This window comes from Helianthus annuus, chromosome 5 (assembly GCF_002127325.2).
Source record: "Helianthus annuus cultivar XRQ/B chromosome 5, HanXRQr2.0-SUNRISE, whole genome shotgun sequence".
In the NCBI taxonomy this organism is placed as follows: Eukaryota; Viridiplantae; Streptophyta; class Magnoliopsida; order Asterales; family Asteraceae; genus Helianthus; species Helianthus annuus.
The window spans coordinates 86,697,934-86,699,968 of record NC_035437.2 but is presented as its reverse complement, the minus strand read 5'-3'; the positions used below and the strand labels follow the sequence as shown (position 1 = coordinate 86,699,968).

The 2,035-nt window shown below is 42.2% G+C and overlaps 1 protein-coding gene across 2 annotated transcripts; it reads right to left on the bottom strand.

Annotated features, from left to right (window-relative positions):
- Window positions 1–209: 209 nt before the first annotated feature.
- On the bottom strand, window positions 210–1,783 carry LOC110912323. Of its 2 annotated transcripts, none has more exons than XM_022157012.2 (2): window positions 490–1,783; window positions 210–426 (listed from the first exon to the last, which is right to left on the bottom strand). In XM_022157012.2, the coding sequence occupies exon 1, from the start codon at window positions 1,621–1,623 to the stop codon at window positions 547–549; it is 1,077 nt and encodes a 358-aa protein (XP_022012704.1). In that variant the 5' UTR covers window positions 1,624–1,783; the 3' UTR covers window positions 210–426; window positions 490–546. The 2 variants fall into 2 exon arrangements, with proteins under 2 accessions (XP_022012704.1, XP_022012703.1); XM_022157011.2 differs by having other exon boundaries at window positions 210–429; window positions 493–1,783.
- Between the last annotated feature and the right edge of the window lie 252 nt (window positions 1,784–2,035).

The window sequence follows — 2,035 nt, the reverse complement described above, 5'->3', positions numbered from 1 at the left end:
GTTTAACCGGGTGTACCAGACGGTCTAACCGGTTCTACCGGATGGTTTAACTGGCCGTCCGGTTTGAACCGGTTTTCTAAACATTGAATTCGCCTGTTTGGTTCTAACAAAAGCCCAATATCAATTTGGCCATGTTCGCTTGTTTACAATATATATGTAAAATATCAAAAATCATATGCGAGTCATATTACAAACAAAACCAAGCGTTGTGCATATCAATAATCATAAATCAATTCTCATTATGGCCTAATACTTGAAAACAAAAGCCCAACATCAATCTGGCAATGTTCCCTTATCTATAATATAAGCTTGATGTACTTCAGAAATCAGAACTACATAGTAGTGAAGGTATACACAAGAGTAACCAATTCAAAATTAATTCCTTCAAAGTTCAAAAGATGTTCAAATTTGGAATGTAATCACCTTATTATTACCATCAATATTCATTTAAAGAAAGCAAAATCAAGCTTTGCCCCCAGCCCCAACCCAATTCATTACAATTCACAAATGAAGCAACAAAACTTTTGCTGACATGTTCTTGAAGCCTCAATCTTGTTCATCGAAACTCAGTTGTTGACACACTGCCTCTTCTTCATCAAAGTATGACTTCTTCCCAACCAAGTCAGCCACCCTCTTGGCAGGACCAGAATCCCGCCCCGCCTCTTCCATATACCGAACCACCCGAATCCTGGGCAATAACACCTCTGGCATCACCACATCCACAGAACTCTCATCCTCATTGCCATCAACACTGAATCTGTTTGGGATCACAATCGCACTCGGAATATCCCACTTCTTCTTCACTCGACCCTCACGTGGTTTCCGTTCAACAGTATCGGTAGTGAGCGAAGACCTCTTCTTCATCGACGAGTTAACCGTCGCCTGGTTGTAGCGACTTGGAATAACCCGACCACTCGGCTTTACAGGCCTCTTAGCAGGAACCGATTGGTCTCCGAACAGCTTCTTCGGTTGAATGCTTCCCAGAATCGAATCGTCTTTCTTCACCCCCTTTTTCAATCCAACCGTAGTAACCGCTTGTCTAAGATTAGAAATTCTCCGTCTTGAAAACCCACATTTTTCTTCTTCAATGTCATCCAACTTCCAAAAACAAGATTTCCTTCGGTTCTGTGTCGATTCAACCGATTGTTTAGACTTGGCAGCAGCCGACATGATCTCATTCGGCCCCAAACTAAGCCCCCTTGTTTGAATCTTGTTTGGGATCTTTTTAACACCAGATTCTTTCTTGTTTTCAACACACTTGACATTCTTCTCCGCTCTTTCGCGTCTAATGGATTCCAATTTGGCATACAACCGACTGATCTCTTTCTCAATCTCTATCTCCTCATCAGTCTTCTCGACAGGTTTCAACAAACCAATCTTGTTCAGATTCTTAAAAGGTTTCAATTCGTGAACAAGAAGAGAGGATTTCGGGTTAAACCCAATCGGGCTCTGGTTTTCCTTACTGGAAAACGAAGAATCTGAAGACACAACAACTGGTTTCTTCATCACCCACGATGGCGATTTGAAGCTCTCTGAATCACCACCGTCGTCGAACGCTGAATTGTTCCAAATCTGCAGGTCTTTCTTGTTAATCGCATCTGGGTATTCGCCAAGAACATTCATGGTTACTCAAGAACACAAAATCGAGACAAGGAGAGAGTGATGAAATTGATTAGGGTTTGGTGAAGAGGAGAGGTTAAATTGGGGGAATATGACCGTTGGAGAAAATTAGACGTTTGATTTGTGCGCTCCTCCTCTATCATACGCTCCGTTGTGATTTAATTACAATGATGATGTTGAGTTACTTGTTTGGTTTGATAAGTTCTAACTTTAGTCCTTAGGGTGAGCGGAGTGGTGCGGTAAACACATCAGTGAAGTGGTTTACCGAATGATAACACCGCTGCCGTCTGTGTTTGCCGCTCGGTGATGCATGATGATCGGTGAAGGTTTACCGATGAGGGAAGGGGGAGAGAGAAAGGTGTGTGGTAAGGTTCATTCCTTCTCAACCAATCACACATTTTTTCCTTTTTTTACA